Genomic DNA, 18,774 nt, shown 5'->3' with positions numbered 1-18,774 from the left:
ACAAACTAAACAAAAAACCCTTCAGTTTAAAAGGCTGCAGACTGCTTAATTAGCCAACGGCCTGGGCGAAGAGGAATGTTTTTGCCTGGTGCCTAAAGATATGTAACGAAGGTGCCAGGTGAGCCTTCACAAACAGGGAGCTGCTTCAGAAAAAAATGTATTGTGTTGTTGCCCCCCGGACCTTCCATGGAGGAGGCACACAAAGAAGGGCCTCAGATGCAGTGTTAGAAACTCAGGTATACAATCTAATTGCCAAATGGCACCTTAAACCAGTGCCTATGCAGAATGACCAGCAAGGGTATTCTTAAAAGATCTTAAAATATCAGCTGGGTCTGTACCGGGGCAGGAGAGGGGTTCTGCTAGATACAGTGATCCCACGTTGTTTACAACTTTAAATGTTTGTAATAAAACCTTCAACTTGGCTTAGTAGCTAATAGGTGCCCAGTTCAGATTCTTCACACTGGTGTAATATGCGTAAACCTGGAGGTCTCACTGAGCTGCTGCATTGTGCACTCATTGTAGTTTCCAAGTCAGGCACAAAAGTAGCCCTACATAGAGTGCTTCTACAGTAGTCTAATTGTGATGTTACTAATGCATGGACCACTGCAGTAAAGCTATCACTATCTAGCAGAGACTAATTAGTTCACCTGGGCCTCTAGGGAAAGCAATGGATCCAGGAGCACTCCCAAAGGATGCACCTGCTCCTTCAGAGAGTGCAACTCCATCCAAAACAGGTATATAACCTAATGCCTGGACCTGGGAACCACCCTTCCATATGGTCTCCACCTTATTAGATCCAGCTGCAGCCTCTGGATGAGGTCCTCATGCAACCCATGCACAGCGTCTCCTGAAACAAAAGTTCTAAAGAAATGGAGCTGACCATCATCAACATATTGGTGACATCTTCTCTCAAATGCTATAGCTATTAAATTGCACTGTGGACAAAATTGTGCCCTGCAGCACCACACAAATCAACTGCCAAAGGGCCAGGACACAGTCACCCAATACTACTCTCTGGAACCAACCCTGTAGGAGTGAAACCACCATAAAACGGCTCCTAGCACATGGAGATAGTGCAGGAGGATGTCACCGTAAAGTCAAGGATCCCAAAAGCCACTCAGTGATGCAGAAGATTCCACAGGGTTGAACTCTCGCTATTCCTCTTCCAAAGAAAGTCATCCATCAAGAAAGCCAAGGTTGATTCTGTCTCAAAACAAGGCATGAACCCAGACTAGTGACCAGGAGGTAGTTAGAAGAAACCTCTGGGCCCAGGATGGGTTTTTTCCAGGACTGGATGCACCACCACCACCTTCAAGGTTTTCCCTCAGTAATTTGTATTCAGAAGCATGCTGTCTCTAATTCTGAAGGTGAAATATAGCCATTATTACAAGGAGCTTACATGGCTGAATGATCCTCCACAAATAGAATAAAAATAAATTATCACCATGTAGAAAACTGGCCACTTAGGAAGTCCAGTTCTAATCTGGCCTTCCTCAAAGTCCCCCCCCCCATATGGAAGAGCCATCAGTTATGAGAAGTCTGCAGGTGGAGGTTTGCACGGTTTAGCATCTCAGTTGGAACTAGGCAAGCAGCAGGCAAGTATAATAAACTTAGAATGACGTATCAGTAGCACGCTAGCAAAGAAATAAATACTCACATGTGACTGCATATATACATGGTGCTGGGAAATAAATAAATAAATAGAATCACACCTGGAAATGGCAGGAGAGTCCTTGTGGCTCACAAGGAAAGGCTCCCCGGAGCCAGAGGAGGACGTCAGTGAAGGCAGATGAAGCCCTCAAAAGACCTAAGGTGCAGCGGGGCTTTGTTCGGGCTGCTCAGCCTCCCTGCCTAACAGCTGGTGTGTGGCGAAGCACAGCAGCTACCACCCGCCACTTTCCCACGCGTCCTCTTACTGGCCCCAGAGCTTCAACTCTAATTGAAGAGAGAGTTGCATGGAAAAGGAGCTGTAGAGCAGGGGGAAATAGGCATTTAGAGGCTTTTTAGAGGGTGCTCCCCAATTTATGCGATTTCATTTATGTGTGTGGGCACCCGGAAAATAACCTCTGTAAGGGGGGGGGCTGCAAAGCTGAGGAGGAAGTCTAAAATAAAGATGCCTTATGTTCAAAAACCTTGCAGACAATGCATATCAGAAGACCAGCAACTCCATCATCAAAACACCTCTTCAAGAATACAGTCAGGTGCCAGAATAAGGATTTCAATGACTGTTTTTATATTAGTTATACTTATGGAGGCTCAAGCAATCCTCTTTACTTCGAGGATCATTACAACTATGTCCAATAACCCTTCATTTGTCATTATGATCCTAGTGCACCAAATGTATGCACAATTTAAAAAGCGCCTCTCCTCTCCCCCCAAAAAACAGGAAAACACATTTTATTGGTTGTTTTGGCAATGCTTCTTTTTTCTTTTTATTATAGATTTGCTTTTAATGATATGAATAATAAACTTTGAAAATGTACTAGTCATACCTGTTGTAGTCACTGCAGATCCACTCTGGCACTGAGTTACTCCTGGATTTTGCCTTAAACCGAAAGCTACAGGCAAAGGATTATTTGGTATAACCTGCAAAGAATTTGTTAATTAGCTCAGCTGTAATATTCCAATTAGTAATCTCTTTTTGGGTTATCTTTTCAAAAACAACACTTAATGCTACCTTCATAAGCATAAATTCAGTAGGGTTTTAAAAATAATCCAAAGTAATTAGGAATGTTTGTGTTTGATAGGTAAATCAACCAAATCCAAATCTAACTAAATATGTCACCCAATTTCTGCCAAGAAATATTTTCCTTTCTGCAGAAATCTGTACAAATCACAGCTTGTATTCTAAGATTCAGTCAGAAACTTGCCTTGTCCTTCATTCTTATATCCTGATGCATTACTGCCCTGGATCTTTGTTCATTCATCGATAGTCCAATGGTCCCATATGCCAGATGGCATCCTTTTATACATAAAATACTTTACTGATAACCCTGAAGAATGGCAACTACCGAAACAATAGATTAGACAAACCTAACTAGATTGATCTGTCCTGGGAATGGGAGGGGGGGAAAGAGTTGGGATTTCATTTTTTGTTTTTTTCCTCTTTTTTGTAATGGGCACACACACACACACACACACACTTCCAATGGGACCTCTCTTACTTCCCTTCTTAGAACTCATTGCTTCCAATAAGTCTTTGGCAAAACCTCTTAATTCTCATATCCAATGTAACTGAGTCTGCAAATTAAACCAAACATTTGCAACTGAAAGGAATGAATATCTACCTATAAAATGCTGGGAGCACATATTTGAAAGGAGGCAAACATTTAATTTTTTTGCCTCCTTTGCGGGTGGCGCTGTGGGTAAAACCTCAGTGCCTAGGACTTGCCGATCGTATGGTCGGCGGTTCGAATCCTGCGGCGGGGTGAGCTCCCATCTTTCGGTCCCAGCTCCTGCCCACCTAGCAGTTCTAAAGCACCCCTAAGTGCAAGTAGATAAATAGGTATCGCTTTATAGCGGGAAGGTAAACGGCGTTTCCGTGTGCTGCGCTGGCTCGCCAGAGCAGCTTTGTCACGCTGGCCAAGTGACCCGGAAGTGTCTGCGGACAGCGCTGGCTCCCGGCCTCTTAAGTGAGATGAGCGCACAACCCTAGAGTCGGACACGACTGGCCCGTACGGGCAGGGGTACCTCACTAGCTCTGCAATTTAGGATCAGGGAGGAGTGAAGAATGTGCCATGGACTCTTGAAAACTTTGGTTTCAGATGATGCATGCTCATGGCAGAGAAGATATCATATTATAGGACATCTTCCTCCTATGCAAAAGAAAAAGGGAGGGGGGAATGCCATCTGCAATTTTTATGAGATCTTGTAATGATTTGTTTGCTTTTAAATTTGCAGCCTGAGCTCTTTAAGTCAATTAAATGTTTTAATTAATTAAACATTGCAACTCTAAAATCTATAAAAGTCAAAGAGAAGGAAACTACAGTCCTCCAGAAGACTCTAATTCCCATCAGCCTCAGTCAGCATGACTAATTGTTAAGAGATGATAGGATACAGGCCATATGAATAGTCATGATTACTATTTTAAGAACATTAAAGAATTTTGTTTTAAAAGTCTTGAAGAGTTCAACTTTTGATCAGTTTGTTTTCCCAAATTACTCTTACTGAACATGCTAATTTTCAGGCAAAGCTATACTGTGTCAGCAAAACCAAATGACTTTCAGAGCCTTTAATGAGTACTATTATGCCAGCACTGTTCAGTTAAACAATAAAAGAAAACCCCTCTTTGAATAAAAGGGTCAATTCTCACCCGATTTAATGATACCGGTTGTGCTGTTACTGTGGCCACTGGCCTGGATGGAGACTGAGCCATTACAGGTATGCCGAGGTTCCTTGCTAATGATTGAGTGGTGGCAGATCTATTGATAGGCTGAGATATTCCAGTGCTTGCCTTGGCTGCTTCCTGCAGTGAGGAACACGCAGAAAGAGGTCTCTGCAAGACCTGAGAGGTTCCTGAAACGTTACTGACCCTTGGCTGAGGCTGAACAGCTAGAGTACTAGTTACGGGTCTTGTTGCAGAGGGAAACCCTGGAGAAACAGCCACAGCACCTGCCACAAAGAATTATGAAATATATTAAACTCCACCACATTCAGACTATAAGGAGTTCAGTTTTACAAAGTCACCAGATTGAGTACATCAGAATACCTCTTTTTGGTGCACCATTCTGCATTCCAATCCGTGGTGAACTGGGATTGACTCTGTTCAATATATCTGTTTAAAAGTGAGAGTTGTTTAAGTCTGTTGATTAGTTCAACTAGAAAGTAAGGAGATGTAAAATATACTTGTGTGAACATATGGAAGAGAATGCAAACAAATCAAGCTACTCCTCACTATGAGGTTACAGCAATTCTAAAATAAGTACCCAAATGTTTGGCAATCTTCACACAAGAAAAGCCAGTTGCTAAATTCCTTTCAAATACCCCCTAAGAATGAAGCAGGACAATCATAGCCATGTCCTCTTCAGTAAGCCTGTCTAATTAAAGTATCTTTATCTTGCAGTTTTTACCACACACATATACAACTATGCAGTTGGGTTTCCCAAAACATCTCCAACACTTGCTAAAAAATTAAAACCTGTATGAGCAAGTCATTCATTAAAATGGGATCCCAGGAGCTTGGATTGTGCTAGTTGTGTAATCCTTTATCTCAACTGTCAAAATAAGGGTGCAACTGCACACTTAATTAAAAGTAAATTACGTTGAAGTCAGAAATATGGACATGATCAGGTTCCAATCATCCACTGTGAGTTACAGAGAAAAGCAAAAACATTCTGGTAGTTGTTCAGAAATCACTTATTTTGGGGCACTCTTCATTTATAACAAGGTGCCAGAAAACCCTCAACTGGAACAGAAGCGTTCAATAAGACATATCACTAAGAGCGGTATTTTTCAAAAAATGTCACCTTACAGGTATTGGATGGTTTGGAGCTCAGGATCTCCCCGACAAATATGGGTTCATCGTCATCATCATCATCCACAACAATTGGTTTCACTTTCTGTTGCCATGGCTCAAGCTCTTCCTCTTCACATTCCATAAATAGCTCTGCCATCATGGAACTAGATAACAAATAATAGTTTTGTGTAAACCACTTAGAGGTTTTATGTAAACCACTTGGAGGTTCTAATGATTAAGAGGTATATAAACCATGGAAAATAAAACAAAACATATTAATAAACAAATACAAAAATAATTAAGAAGATTAATAACCACGAGATTAAGCGCATGCCTCTTGAGGGCAAGTGCAACTCCATCTAGAACAGACAATCTGCCCAAATCCCAGAACCAGGAACTAGCCACCCACAAGGCCTTTGTAATGTCAAAATTTGCCCGCCCCCCCAGCTTACTGGTCCTCATCCAGCCAACCACTGAATCCAGGCGCCAGTGCAGGGCTTGCATAGTCACACCCAGCTCAGATTTAGAAGAGAAATAGAGATGGGCCTATTGATGCAAATTGATGGCACCACACTCTCAATCTCCTAATGATGCTCCAAACACATTCATACAGTGGTACCTCGCAAGACGAAATTAATTTGTTCCGCAAGTTTTTTCTTCTTGCGAGTTTTTTGTCTTGCGAAGCACGGTTTCCCATAGGAATGCATTGAAAATCAATTAATGCGTTCCTATGGAGACCCTTCTCCCGCCGCCAGCCTTCAGAAGAGTTCCCCAGGGCTGCCTAGGCTGCGGATAGCAGCCTGCTGCCCGGCGCGAGGGGCGCTCTGAAGCAGAGCGCCCCTCGTGCGGGGCAGACACCTGCAGCTTGGGGAGCCCTGCAGGAGTTCCCCGCAGGGCTCTCCAAGCTGCGGATAGCAGCCTGCTGCCCCGCGCGAGGGGCGCTCTGCTTCAGAGCGCCCCTCGGGCGGGGCAGACATTCGCAGCTTGGGGAGCCCTGCAGGACTTCCCCACAGGGCTCTCCAAGCTGCGGATAGGGGTAGCAGGCTGCTATCCGCAAGCTGCGGATAGGGGCAGCAGGCTGCTATCCGCAAGCTGCGGATAGGGGCAGCAGGCTGCTATCCACAGCTTGGAGAGCCCTGCGGGGAACTCCTGCAGGGCTCCCCAAGCTGCGGATGTCTGCCCGGCGTGAGGGGCGCTCTGAAGCAGAGCGCCCCTCACGCGGGGCAGCAGGCTGCTATCCACAGCCTAGGCAGCCCTGCGGGAACTCTTCTGAAGGCTGGCTGGGGAGAAGGGCTTTTCTTCCCACTGCCAGCCTTCAGAACAGCCTTCTGAAGGCTGGCGGTGGGGAGGAAAGCCCTTCTCCCCCTGCCAGCCTTCAGAAGAGGTCCGGGGACAGAGGCGAAGGCGCGCTGAGCTTCCCCGCTGTCCCCGGAGATTTCCCTATGGGCTTTCTTCTTGCGAAGCAAGCCCATAGGGAAATTCGTCTGGCGAAGCACCTCGAAAAACGGAAAACTCTTTCGTCTTGCGAGTTTTCTGTCTTGCGAGGTACCACTGTATAGATGTTGGAACAGCTCTGGGGTCAAAATGATACCTGTAACATCCCACAGAGCAACTGCCAAGGAGATGAAGTGCAGCAACCCAATGCCACCCACTGAAACTGTCCTATAGGTAGCAGTGGAACCAGTGTAACACCACTCCCAACCCAAAACCCAGTCTAAGATACCGTAGTCAATGGTATCAAAAGCTACCAGAAGATTTGAACAGAAGCAAGAGGGCTGTACACTTCCCCCAAAAAAGATTATTCATTAGGGCAACCAAGGCTAACACAGTCTTGAAACCAGGACTATTAAAAGGCAATAGATGACAGCAACAAGTTTCCTGCACCTGCTCAAGTACCTTCCCAAGAAAGAGTGTATTTGTGACAGGGTTGTGGTGATCATAAACCTCTGCATCCAGGGTATTCTGTTTCTTTCCAGAAGCAGCCTTGCTATCTCCTCATTTCACAAGTTATATATTGTGTCTGCCTCAGGTAAGCAAGAGCAGGTTTATCACAACAAATATTGGCCAGGTCTCTACTGTAGAGCTTAAGGCTTAATAACTGTATGTTGACAAACCATACTTTGGAACATAGGAAGCTGCCTTATACACAATCAGATCACTGGTCCATCTAAATTCTGTATTGTCTACACCGAGTGGCAACAGCTTTCCAGGGTTTCAGACACAGGACTTCTCTAACTACTGATTCCAGGGATTGAAACAGCTGAACACAAACCTTACACACAACAAATGAGTGGTGGTCCCTTGAAAAACACTCAGGGGGGCAGGGCAGTTTGCATGCAGCAAAGAGAAGGATAAACAGAAAGGTAGTGAAATCTCTTTGTAGCAGAGGACCAGCAAATCTAAACAAGGCAGCCAGCTGAATTCTTCAACAGAAGTAAAATCAGAACATATTTAATAATTGTTACAAAAGTTGAGTGCCTCTCCACCCCACCCCCCCCGCCAATCAAGAGCCCATGGGGTTCTAGGAACTCACCCAGGATCTGTGATCCTTTGGAGAATTGAGACACAGCAGAGACTGTTGTAGCTTGAAGAAGTATGGTTTATCCACCTATTTACACCTTCAGTCTGAATGGGGAAAGTCCAGATCTTACTGATCATTTCAAGTGGGGCTTGTCCACACAGCAGTGCAGCCCTGGAATCCAAGGAATCTCCCCAAGCCAGCCTGTAGCCAGTCTGCCCACAGGTGGATCCCAGTCTCTCTTCCTCCTCCTCCTCCTTCCCAGAACCTCTTGCTACCAGACTCCCTTTTCCTTTTCCTCAAATAGAGTTACCATGGCAACCTTCCTTACCCCAGTCTCTGTTCACATCTCAGGGCAGGGGGGAAGGACAGTCATTTTGCATTGCCAATGACCCTCAATTGTTTCTTAATGGCCTTACCTTGGCCAGATTCCTCTGCAGTTTGTATTTCTCCCTTCACATCCCAAAAAATTCAAATCCTACCATTTATTAATATCTAGGTTTTAGGGGGTGGGGTCCCACTCCCAAATCTATAACATTATTTTAGAAGCACCCAAGGCAGCCAATGGCAGGAATGATTTTAAATTACAATAAAACAATTTTAAATGAAGTAACGTTTTTATCGAAGTCAACAGTTACTTAATGAAAGCTTGAGATACATAAAGCTGAGAACATCTGAAAACATAACTACAGTCAGGAAAGAATATCCCTAAATGAAACTGAAAAATTTTGTGATTTTCTGTTAAATCCATTACTCCAGCAAGGTGGAAGCATCTTTTAAGGTAACAGCTGATGCGGTGGGAAACAACAGTAATCTAAACAACAGTAATCTAAAACAACAGTAATCTAAAAAAAGCCAACAGCCACCACCACCACTGTAACAACATACCATCTTTGTTAGAATTCACAACACAGTGTAAAAATCTTAAGAGTTACAGAACTCTTCTGCCTAGATTTTTTGAAATGAAAAAAATGTTTAGCTGAAAGAACTGCACTAAGCTCCTCTCTACAACTTGCTAAAAATGCCAATGGAGGAATCCTTAACATTATGTTTAACATTGTGTGTAAGGTACAGTGGTACCTCGCAAGACGAAATTAATTCGTTCCGCGAGTTTTTTCTTCTTGTGAGTTTTTTGTCTTGCGAAGCACGGTTTCCCATAGGAATGCACTGAAAATCAATCAATGCGTTCCTATGGAAACCGCCTTCAGACCAGGTCCGGGGACAAGGCTGGTCTGAAGGCTGGGGGGGGGGGACAAGGGCTTTTCTTCCCACCGCCAGCCTTCAGAAGGCTGTTCTGAAGGCTGGCGGTGGGAAGAAAAGCCCTTCTCCCCACCTCCCGCCCCACAAGCTCCGGGGACAGGAGGGCTTTGCTGCCGCCCACCAGCATTTTAAAAGCCCCCGGGACAGCGGAGAATTCTCCGCTGTCCCGGGGGCTTTTAAAATGCTGGGGGTCGGCAGTGAAGGCTTCGCTGCCACCCGCCAGCATTTTAAGATCGCCCCGGGACAGCAGAGAAGTCTCCGCTGTCCCGGGAAGGCAGGCGGGGGGAAGCAAAGACTTTTGCCCCCCGCCGGCCTTCAGAAGAGGTCCAGGACCTCTTCTGAAGGCCGGCGGTGGGCGAAAGTCTTTGCTCCCGACCGCCAGCATTTTAAAAGAGGTCCCCGGAGATTTCCCTATGGGCTTTCTTCTTGCGAAGCAAGCCCATAGGGAAATTCGTCTGGCAAAGCACCTCGAAAAACTCTTTCTTCTTGCGAGTTTTCCGTCTTGCGAGGCATTCGTCTTGCGAGGTACCACTGTATTAGGATCTCAGGTTGCACAGGAACAAAGCAAAGGAGCTAAAAATATAAGAACCGATAGTTAGCTTTGTCTGTCCTTTTGCTATCACTGACTAGAGCATACAAATCACATGAGGCAAAGCAAAGTGCAACTGTTACATTACAAATGTTAACGTCCTTCTTAAACAATGTAATGTGGACTCCTTTGCTTTGGATCAAGTGTTCTGTGTGCATTTTTTTAAATATAGTTTTTTTCCATATAAGCAGCACAGAGCTGTATCTCCCTAAGTGCTCTGTCTTACAAATGATGGGAGAGTTCCAATTAGTGCTAGAAAGCATCTGTAGAGCCACATGTTTCCCAGTCCCAAATAAAACATTACTGACTGAAAACAGCAAAGTGTGTTTTCAGATAGATAATTATGCCTGAACTGGACCAATTTTAAATTAAACGGTTCTGTTTTAGCAATAAAATACTTCCAATCAGTAACTTGAATGTCTTAAGACTGTAAGGTGTTTTGTTTGTATGTATGTGCTCAGTTTAACTTCAATTCCTTAGTTCTTGTGAGGGTGCCATCAGCAGACTCAATGTTTTGTTTGTATATCTTCAGATTTAAGATGAAAATGGATTTCATACAGCTGGTAGTGTATGAGAAGAAACAGGCCCCCTGCATTTTTTTTTCACACAAGAGAAAGGTTATTCTAAGATGATTTCTATAATAATCTTATGTTAATACCTCAGGATTTTTAAATATTGTCTTTGAAATATTGAATTTCCTTTTGTATTTATAAATAGTGTTGGTCTTTTGTTATGCAATTTTAAAGCTTTATTGTGTTCCAATGATTTTAATGTACACTGACTTGGTTGTGTTACGAGTTACCGGTTTATAAATATTCTTATAAATAAAACTAATTTTTAGAAGATATTTGATTAAGCAACAAACAGAAGGAAGGATATGGGCATAATGCTTGTTCCACGTTTAATAAAGTCTAGTGTACAGGCCAAGGCAAGTAACAGGACCACTCCATTTCCTCTTGTCACACCCCACCTAGAGTACTGTGTCCAGTTTTGGACATCACAATTAAAGGACACTGACAAGTTAGAATGTGTGCAGAGGAGGGTGGCCAACAAGCTCAAGGTTATGGAAACCAAGCCTTATGAGGAATTGTTGAGGGACTTGCATATGTTTAGCCTAGAGAAGACTGAGAGGTGGTATGATCGCCATCTTCAAATATCTAGAAGACTGTCACATGAAAGATGAAGCAAGAATTGTTTTCAGTTGCTGCTGAGGGTAGAACACACACCAATGGATTCAAATTACAAGAGGGGAGATTCAAAATAAACATTAGGAACTGCCTGAGCTGTTTGACAGTGGAACAGACTACCTTGGAAGATGGTGGGCTCTCCTTCATCGGAGGTTCTTAAAACAGGTGGATGACCATCTGCCAGAGATTCTTCAGCTGTGATTCCTGTGTTGCAGGGAGTTGGACAAGATGACACTGTGGGTCTCCTCCAACTGTACAAATATATGATTCTATAAATCCTATTTATTGAACTGAAATGGCTACAAACTGTTGTCTATCCTGGGATCACCTTGAAGTAGTGTTGCAAGTGTAGCAGCCCTGCACAGATCATCGGGGGAGAGCTGAAAGCTTGTTCCTGGCCTTTATTTTTTTCTCTTGTGAACTCACCACCACCACCACCACCACCACCACCACCACCCCAACCCCTTTCCCAGGAAAGTCTGCTACGAAAAACAACAAACACGTGTAACTAACCCACTTCCAACAACACATTTTTCAACAAGAGCAGACCTGTTTTAACCCCTCACCCTTGCCCCTCAAACTAAGGCTCCCTGCTGCTTTTGCTACAGCGGCCTCAGCAAGCCTTTCTTCAAGTTCCTCCTGGGACAAGGTCTCCTGGAGCAGCCAGAACCGGTACATGGGCCGGAGGGGGGCTGGCCCTGCGGAGGGAAAAGGCCCTGCGCGCAGAAAGCTAGCCGCTTAGCGCCCGCCGCTTCCTTCCAAGCACACCTGAATGTCCTTTGTGTGAAAGCGGGGCAGCCCCGACCTGGCTTGGGTCTGGGCCCGAGATGCTGCCGATGCTGCGCGGAGGGCCGCCGCCGCCCCCCTTCCCCCGGGGCTCCAGCCATCTCCCCATCCCCAGAGAGGGAGCTTCCCGCCAAACCAGGCCCAGCCCTCGCCCGCCTCACCAAGCCGGCCAATGGGCCCCCTCGCCAGGCGAAATCCAGGCCAGGCCTCACAGCAGGCAGGCCCGCCGAGGAGGAGGAGGAGGCGGCGGCGGCGATGGCGAGCTGGCCTGCCGAAGCCACGGGGTCACCGCCAGGCCGGGCTTCCCTCCCAGCCAAGATGGCGGCGGCGGCGGTCTCGTAGGCAACAATCCCTCCTGAGGGACCACCGTGAGGGAGAGCAGGCCCGGGCCGGGCGGGCGAGGGAGGGAGGGAAGGGGCTTACCGTGCTGCGCCTGAGGAAGGAGGCGGCGCGCGGGCCGCCCGGGAGGGTGGAGGAAAGAGCGGGGCAGGCCGAGCCTGTGGTGGCGCCGCGGCAGCAGCTACGACGGCAGCAGCAGCAGCAGCGCCGCCTCCAACTCCTCCTCCTCCTCCTCCTTCGCGGCCTCCTGGCGGCGGGCGGGCGGGCGCGCGAGGGGCGGGGCGTGAGGCCGCCGGGCCGCCCTCCGCTCCCCTCGGGGCGGTCGCAGTCCCTGGCGAGGGCGGAGGCAGCTCCGGGTACCAGCCGCTGGGAGAGGCGAGGAGGCCGGCCCTCCCTTCTTTCCCCCTCCGGAGGCCGAATAACGCGAGAGGAAGGCGCTGTCGACGCAGCGCGGAGGGTTTTAGGCTGCGGAACTGGCCGCCACAAGACGAGGGAGTGGGGCGCGTCAGTCGGTGCGGGATTTACGTATAAGCTAAACAAGCTATAGCTTAGGGCCTCACTCTCTTGGGAGCCCCCCCAAAAATTAAAGGGGGAAAAACTGGATGTACATTTCCAAAATATAAGAAAAAACAAATAAAATAAAACCTACATACAGCAAAAGTGTTTGTGTTGTGTAGGCTCCTATGATGTAAGTAATGTTTGGTTTCCTTTCCGAGGGAATAGCTAATTCCTAGCCATACGCTTGGTTACGCTCTACCGTAGAATTTCTGTCTGCAAGTCTGTGGATACAACTTGTGGAGTGGGGATAGCCAGTGACAACGGGTCACAGCCTTCTCCCTGGGTTGTGGTTCTGGGTCCCCGGGAACAGAGGGAGTGGTGGCAGCCCTACCGGGTTTACTTGGTCTTGTTTCTGTAAAACGTAAACACGCCTACCAGCCCTGCTCAAGAAGCCTGGACTGGCCGGAGAGCAAAGACAGGTGAGGGAGGGGCGAGTGGTTGGAGGCGAAGGTTTACCACATGGTAGCCCGCTCCCTAAAATATCACTAGTTTGATCATTTCTATATACAGTATAGGGTGCCTACATTCTGCATGGACTGGTTGCATGGCAACATGGGCAAATGGCTTTGGATACCTATTAGGTCCATAAATTACCATATAGCATATATTCAACACAAAAAACAGCAACAATTTGTTGTTGACAAAGGACAGCTGGATATATAAAGGGTGCCATTACCTTCAGTAGCTTAGGGTCTCATCAAACCTAAATCCGGCCCTTGGGGTGTGTGATGATGGCAGCTGAAATATGCTCAGAGTCAAGAGTGTATTTCATGTTCTTTATTCCACTCATAGCAGTGAGGAGGAATGGAAGTTCCCCCAGAATGTCTGCTTTATATACATTATTTACACAATGGGCCCCACGTGATTGGCTAATTCCAGGATTCTCCTGTAGGCCAATCAGGTTGCAGATTCACTTCCACCTGGAGCTGGATTGGGTGGCTCCTGTGGACGAATCAGACTGCTGCATTCTGGATCCTGTTGTTCTAGGACCAATCAGACTGCTGCATTTTGGATCCTATTCAACTCAGTACATAACAGCGGCCAACTTGGAGGGCTTTATAAAGGGGTGAGGCAAAAGTCATAGGGAACAAAGGCTATAGGGGACAAATAACTCAGACAAACGACTGATTTTGAGGGCGTCTCTCGCTCGTGGGCTTCCCATAATGGGCACCTGGTTGGTCCCTGTGGATGCCGGACTGAATGGCCCCTTTGGCCTAATCTGGCAGCTGTGCACTTCTCATGCTCTCTCAGAGGCACTGACTCTACTTGCCAGTCAGGCTGAACCTGTTGAATTGCCTGCCAGGCAACTGTCCAAAGCATAGGAGCCCTGCTGCCAGGAATGCCACATTCACTTGGGACTCTTCCTTTTGTGGCTGCTATCTTGTTCTACACACCCACCCAGGACACAACACTCCCTTCTGGCTTGGGGAAAGTGAAGAGAAAACAGATGAAGAGAAACCTCAATTCCCCCCACCCCCATCCCTCGTATAAAGGATTTGAAAATGGTATAGGTGCAATTTATTCAGAACAAAAGGCTAAATTAATTGTGAACAATGTAGTGACGGAAGAATTTAAGATAGAGAAAGGAACACGACAAGGTTGCCCAATCTCTCCATTGCTTTTTATATCGGTCCTGGAGGTTCTTTTAAACATGATTAGAAGGGACCAAACAGTTAAAGGTACAGTGGTGCCTCGCAAGACGAAATTAATTCGTTCCGCAAGTTTTTTCTTCTTGCGAGTTTTTCGTCTTGCGAAGCACTGTTTCCCATAGGAATGCATTGAAAATCAATTAATGCATTCCTATGGAGACCGCTTGCCAGGCTGGCGGTGTGGAGAAGGGCTTTTCTCCCCACCGCAAGCCTTCAGGACAGGTACGGGAACAGAGGGGAAGGCGCGCAGCGCTTCTCCTCTGTTCCCGGGGCTTGCGGTGGGAGGAGGGTTTTTCCTCCCCACCGCCAACATTCAGAACAGCATTCTGAATGTTGGCGGTGGGAATGAAAACCCTCCTCCCACCACAAGTCTTCAGGACAGCCATCCGAAGGCTGGCGTGGGGAGAAGGTCTCTCCGCCCCACCGCCAGCCTTCGGAGCAGCCTTCCGAAGCCTGGCGGTGGGGCGGAGAGACCTCCTCCCGCCGCCAGGGAGGAGGTCTCTCCGCCCCACCGCCAGCCTTCGGAGCAGCCTTCCGAAGGCTGGCGGCGGGAGGAGGTCTTTCCGCCCCACCGCCAGCCTTCGGAGGAGGTCCGAGGACAGTGGGGAAGACGCGCTGCGCTTCCCCGCTGTCCCAGAGATTTCCCTATGGGCTTTCGTCTTGCGAAGGAAGCCCATAGGGAAATTCGTTTTGCGAAGCGCCTCCAAAACGGAAAACCCTTTCGTCTAGCGGGTTTTCCATCTTGTGAGGCGTTCGTCTTGCGGGTCACCACTGTATACAAGTTGGAGCTAAACAGTACAAATTGAAAGCATTTGCTGATGATTTGGTATTGACATTACAGGAGCCAGAATCTAGTACCAAAAGAGTACTGGAACTGATCCAAGAATTTGGACAAGTAGCGGGATTTAAGTTGAATAAGATGAAAACTAAGGTTTTAGAGAAAAATTTAACAGTGATGGAGAGAGAAAGGTTTCAGAAGGAGACAGGATTAACACTGGTTAAGAAAGTGAAATACCTAGGGGTTAACATGACTGCTAAGAATGTGAATTTATTTAAGGATAACTATGAAAAATGTTGGATGGAAGTGAAAAAGGATTTAGAAATATGGTCAAACCTGAAGCTATCATTGCTAGGCCGAATTGCTGCGATATCTCTAGATTTGTCTGGCAGGGCAAGAAGCCTCGAATAAAATTTAAGATATTAACTGATGCTAAAGAAAGAGGCGGATTTGCCCTGCCAGACTTAAAACTTTATTATGAATCAGCTGCTTTTTGCTGGCTGAGAGAATGGATGCTTCTTGAAAACACTGACGTGCTGGATTTAGAAGGTTTTAACAATGTATTTGGGTGGCATGCATATTTATGGTACGACAAGGTCAAAGCACATAAAGCGTTTAAAAACCATATTGTCAGAAAAGCACTGTTTAATGTTTGGATAAGATATAAGAATTTGCTTGAAAATAAAACCCCAAGGTGGTTGTCACCAATGGAAGCGAAGGCTCAGAAAAAGCTCAATATGGAGGCCAAATGGCCGAAATATTGGGAAATTTTGGAACAAGAGGGAGACAGATTAAAACTGCAGAGTTTTGAAAAATTAAAAAATAGAGTGCGAGACTGGCTTCATTATTACCAGATAATGGAGGCATATAACTTGGTCAAAAAAATTGGCTTCCAGGTGGAAAAATCAAAATTGGAAACAGAACTGCTAGATCCTAAAATTAAGAACTTGTCAAGAATGTATAACTTGCTGTTGAAATGGAATACTCAGGATGAAACGGTGAAATCTGCCATGATTAAATGGGCACAAGATGTTGGACATAATATTATGATGGCTGACTGGGAACAGTTATGGACCACAGGTATGAAGTTTACGGCATGCAATGCCTTAAGAGAGAATATAATGAAAATTATCTACAGGTGGTACATGACCCCAGTCAAGCTTGCAAAAATTTACCATTTGCCCGATAATAAATGTTGGAAATGTAAAGACACTGAAGGTACATTCTTTCACCTTTGGTGGACATGCCCAAGGATTAAGACTTTCTGGGAGATGATCTATAATGAAATGAAAAAGGTATTTAAATATACCTTTCTGAAGAAACCAGAGGCCTTTCTCCTGGGCATGGTCGGCCAATTGGTGCCAAAGAAGGATAGAACTTTCTTTATGTATGCCACAACAACAGCAAGAATACTTATTGCAAAGTACTGGAAGACACAAGATATACCCACTCTGGAAGAATGGCAGATGAAGGTAATGGACTACATGGAATTGGCAAAAATGACTGGCAGAATCCGAGACCAGGGAGAAGAGTCGGTGGAGGAAGATTGGAAGAAATTTAAAGACTATTTACAGAAACATTGCAAAATTAATGAATGTTAGAAGGATGTTGGAATGATGTTATGTGGCTTTAGCAGAAATGTTATAAAGAATTTGGGGGAAACTGACTGTTAATTGGTGAAAGGAGGGAAAGTAAAGTTACATTATATTAAGATAAATTACAGGACAAAAATTTGAAAAGATCGAAAGGATTTGCTGAAACAGATAATCGAACTAGAATACAAAAAAGGGAGGTGTGAGGAGGTCAAGGAAATAAGCTAATGAAAGATAAGTTATGGGAAGATGTGTTGTATTTTTCTTTTTTGCTTTTTTAATGGATTTTAATTTTTTCTTGTTTTTTGTGTTTTTTTCTTTTTCCTATTCTTTATTTTTTCTTTATTGTGATGTGATGTATTGTTTATGTTTAAAAAGGTGTTTTTTGCTTTTTCTTTATGTAACTTTTAAAACTTTAATAAATATTCATATATATATATATATATATATATATATATATATATATATAGCGTCCCAAATGGCTGAATGGCTGCCTTTTTTGCCCTTAAACCTCTTGGGCTCACATTTGCAGCCTGATTCAGCTACAAGCCTCCACTCAGATTAACTCTCCTCTTAAAATCTGTATTATTTTAATGAAATAAACCAGCTAGTTGATGGAATTTACTGTGTTTCCTTCCCTTGCAACCTTTCTTTTTGTGCAAAGGATTTTTCAACACTGCCTCAGGAAGCTGGTTCTGGACATTTGGGCAGATGGAGTGGAGATGTCAAACTTCTGCAACACATAGATACTTATCCAAGTTTGACAATGCTTTAAAATGTCATATTTATTCATATTTTCCGTGTGAAAGCTATTCGTATACTTTACTCAAATCCAGGATTACCCACCAGATCTGCCAATCCCCAAAATTAGTTTTTTCAGAAGACCATGTTCAAGTCAGTGGAAAAGAGCTCATCACTTTGACAATTGAAGACAGGCTAATATTTTATTTTTCAGCCAGCTGAAAAGGCTAGATAAATGGCAGGAAAGGGTGGCAGCATTCTTTCTTCTGAGGCTGCTTTCCATTCAGAATTGTTACATCAGGGAACAACTGTAACTTATACTTTCAACAAGTCACATATTTTCTGGGACAAGGAGTGTCTGAATGGGAGAAAGAGAAAAAGCAGCACAGATTTTTCTGACATAAATTCTGTTTGTTAAGGCATTCCACTCTAAAGCTTTATAACTCTTAATTTGCTCTTTATTTCAAATGGGACTATTTCACAAGCTGCTATGGTTTTCTGTAACATGCCCCTCCTGGAAACTACAGCATATAAAAGGTTAGGGTGTCAATTGAGAGATAGCCTTTTCCCCTTTTATTTATTTTTAGCTTGCTACCTTTGTAATGGGCAATGATGCTTAGCTGATGAGTTTAGCTGAAGATGCTTGCTTAATGGCTTCTGATCACTTGCTGTTTGTCAATGAATGCCAGTGACTGGTGACCTAGATGGGATGTAAATATAATAAAGCGTTCTAATCACATCTGGAGATAAGTTGTGGATATTATTTGGAGCCACCATGCCTGCACTGCATTCTAACAAATTTCAAGCTGCAGTCTCCCTGCACTCTTCTTGCTCCCACAAAATAATCTCAGTCCCAAAAGTTGATTTTTCAAAATTATTTTACTGAGGTTCATTAAAGATACATGTCAAGAAGTACAATTAACACAAAGAAAAAACAATAAACTGAATAAAATGCAAACTATTAACTATTCAGGTGGCCAGCCCAGGGTGTAGCTATGCAGCAGTAAGGGAAAAAAAGGTCAATTGCACTGGAGAAATACCTTCAATCAGCAAAGTATGGTGTGTATGATCAATAAAGCATTAATCTCTCTCAATCAACACCCACTGCTCTAATTACCCAAATTTGACCATCAATAACGACTGGCACATTTATATTGCTTTGGTTGTTTTTTTTTTTCCCCATGAGATTTCACATAGGAAAAAGCAAGTATCATAAAAGAACTATTAAAAATAATGAAGAAAGCCAACTATTCTGTTGCTGTGGAATGGTGAGAGGAGATGAGTGGCTGCCACAATGGATGCTTGTTCCTTCCAGTGTTGCT

General features: G+C 44.9%; 1 protein-coding gene across 5 annotated transcripts in view; it reads right to left on the bottom strand.

Moving 5' to 3' along the window:
• The window catches only part of ZNF280D (zinc finger protein 280D), a 38,516-nt gene extending 26,153 nt beyond the window's left edge, over positions 1-12,363 (bottom strand). Inside the window, exons 1-7 of one of the 5 annotated variants that reach the window (XM_053365377.1) lie at positions 12,219-12,363; positions 11,130-11,260; positions 5,471-5,619; positions 4,709-4,774; positions 4,313-4,611; positions 2,493-2,586; positions 1,658-1,681 (exon numbers count right to left, since the gene is read on the bottom strand). In XM_053365377.1, the coding sequence (XP_053221352.1) occupies positions 1,658-1,681; positions 2,493-2,586; positions 4,313-4,611; positions 4,709-4,774; positions 5,471-5,615 (628 nt within the window). In that variant the 5' untranslated portion in view covers positions 5,616-5,619; positions 11,130-11,260; positions 12,219-12,363. Of the gene's footprint in view, positions 1-1,657; positions 1,682-2,492; positions 2,587-4,312; positions 4,612-4,708; positions 4,775-5,465; positions 5,620-11,129; positions 11,261-12,218 lie in introns of those variants that run through there. The other 4 variants (XM_053365378.1, XM_053365379.1, XM_053365380.1 and 1 more) reach the window with 4 other exon arrangements.
• Positions 12,364-18,774: the final 6,411 nt, after the last annotated feature.

The sequence above is a fragment of the Podarcis raffonei genome, chromosome 14, assembly GCF_027172205.1.
Source record: "Podarcis raffonei isolate rPodRaf1 chromosome 14, rPodRaf1.pri, whole genome shotgun sequence".
In the NCBI taxonomy this organism is placed as follows: Eukaryota; Metazoa; Chordata; class Lepidosauria; order Squamata; family Lacertidae; genus Podarcis; species Podarcis raffonei.
The sequence above is the reverse complement of the archived record's forward strand: the minus strand, read 5'-3'. Positions and strand labels throughout refer to the sequence as shown.